The sequence below is a fragment of the Artemia franciscana genome, unplaced genomic scaffold (genome assembly GCF_032884065.1).
Source record: "Artemia franciscana unplaced genomic scaffold, ASM3288406v1 PGA_scaffold_142, whole genome shotgun sequence".
Taxonomy (NCBI): domain Eukaryota; kingdom Metazoa; phylum Arthropoda; class Branchiopoda; order Anostraca; family Artemiidae; genus Artemia; species Artemia franciscana.
The window spans coordinates 35,297-36,546 of record NW_027062631.1 but is presented as its reverse complement, the minus strand read 5'-3'; the positions used below and the strand labels follow the sequence as shown (position 1 = coordinate 36,546).

Here is a 1,250-nt window from a genome sequence, read left to right as displayed (position 1 = left end):
ATGATTTGTATATTCAGCTGAATGTGTCGAGGTATTTAGCAAAAAAGTTTAGCCCATGCTATATTTTTTTAATTTCAACTTGACGAGCCAACTTATGCATCTTCATATGCTCAGTTATCAGTGCTGCAACAAGTACTCCGAATTTTTACTTAAGTATCAAGTATTAAGTACTCATCGTTTTTTTACTTAAGTATCAAGTAATAAGTACTTTCCAAATTCTTACTTAAGTATCAAGTACTTGCCAAAATTTTACTTAAGTAGTACTTCAAGTACTAGTTGAAGTACTTATTCTATATATTTTTACACAGCTTATATATATATATATATATATATATATATATATATATATATATATATATATATATATATATATATATATATATATATATATATATATATATATATATATATATATATATATATATATATATATATACTAGCTGGTATATATATAATAGTATATATATACTAGATGGATAATCAGGCCTCATAACACAATCTTTTCACGGATCAAATAGACTAAAAACACCTACTGACAGCTCTTAGAGATACAAAATGAGTACGCCAAAAACCTGACGTTGGGGTGTACACTCTTGGTTTAAAATTTATGAGGCTCGCAGTTTGAAGGGCTGTGTGTCACATTAGCACCTGTCCAAGTTTTTCTATATCCTAATGGATTTTAGAAATTTCTAAGTTTTTTTTCTGAAATTTCTAAAATCCAAATAAATGAATGAACTGTACTTACATTTTTGAACATTTGCTTTCTGAAAAAATCCTTGGCAATTGACGATACAGAAGAGGCTTCACCGCCACCTTTTTTGGCATACCGACATCGTATGTAACCAATAAAATTGGCGAAACTCAAAGAAAAAGCAATACACACCAACAACTATAAACAAAATGAAAATGAGTCAAGAGGTGTCATCAGGATTTATTTCAGAGGACAGAGGGGGGGGGGGGGATTCAAATATAGGAAATGTCCTTAAATAGTCTTATAATATAAATTTTTATAAATACAGAATTAAAACATCTTAAATATATAAAAAAACGGTACTTGTTAATTAAACAAAACAAACTTTATATGACACGTATTTATTTGATTGCAGCGGCATCGTAGAGGCAACTTAGGTCACAGTTGGCTTGACGGACGTTACGTGCAACGTATATTGTCATCAACTAAATCTCTTTACTTGATGTCTCGCGCTAACAAAGGGATTATGTATCCTAAAGGAAAATGTAAGGAATCCTTT

At 29.7% G+C, this 1,250-nt stretch overlaps 1 protein-coding gene across 1 annotated transcript in view; it reads right to left on the bottom strand.

Moving 5' to 3' along the window:
- Positions 1-745: 745 nt before the first annotated feature.
- The window catches only part of LOC136041325 (uncharacterized Golgi apparatus membrane protein-like protein CG5021), a gene marked incomplete at its 3' end in the record, with an annotated part of 33,363 nt that continues 32,858 nt past the window's right edge, over positions 746-1,250 (bottom strand). Inside the window, 1 exon segment of the mRNA XM_065725952.1 lies at positions 746-889. Within this exon segment, the coding sequence (XP_065582024.1) occupies positions 746-889 (144 nt within the window).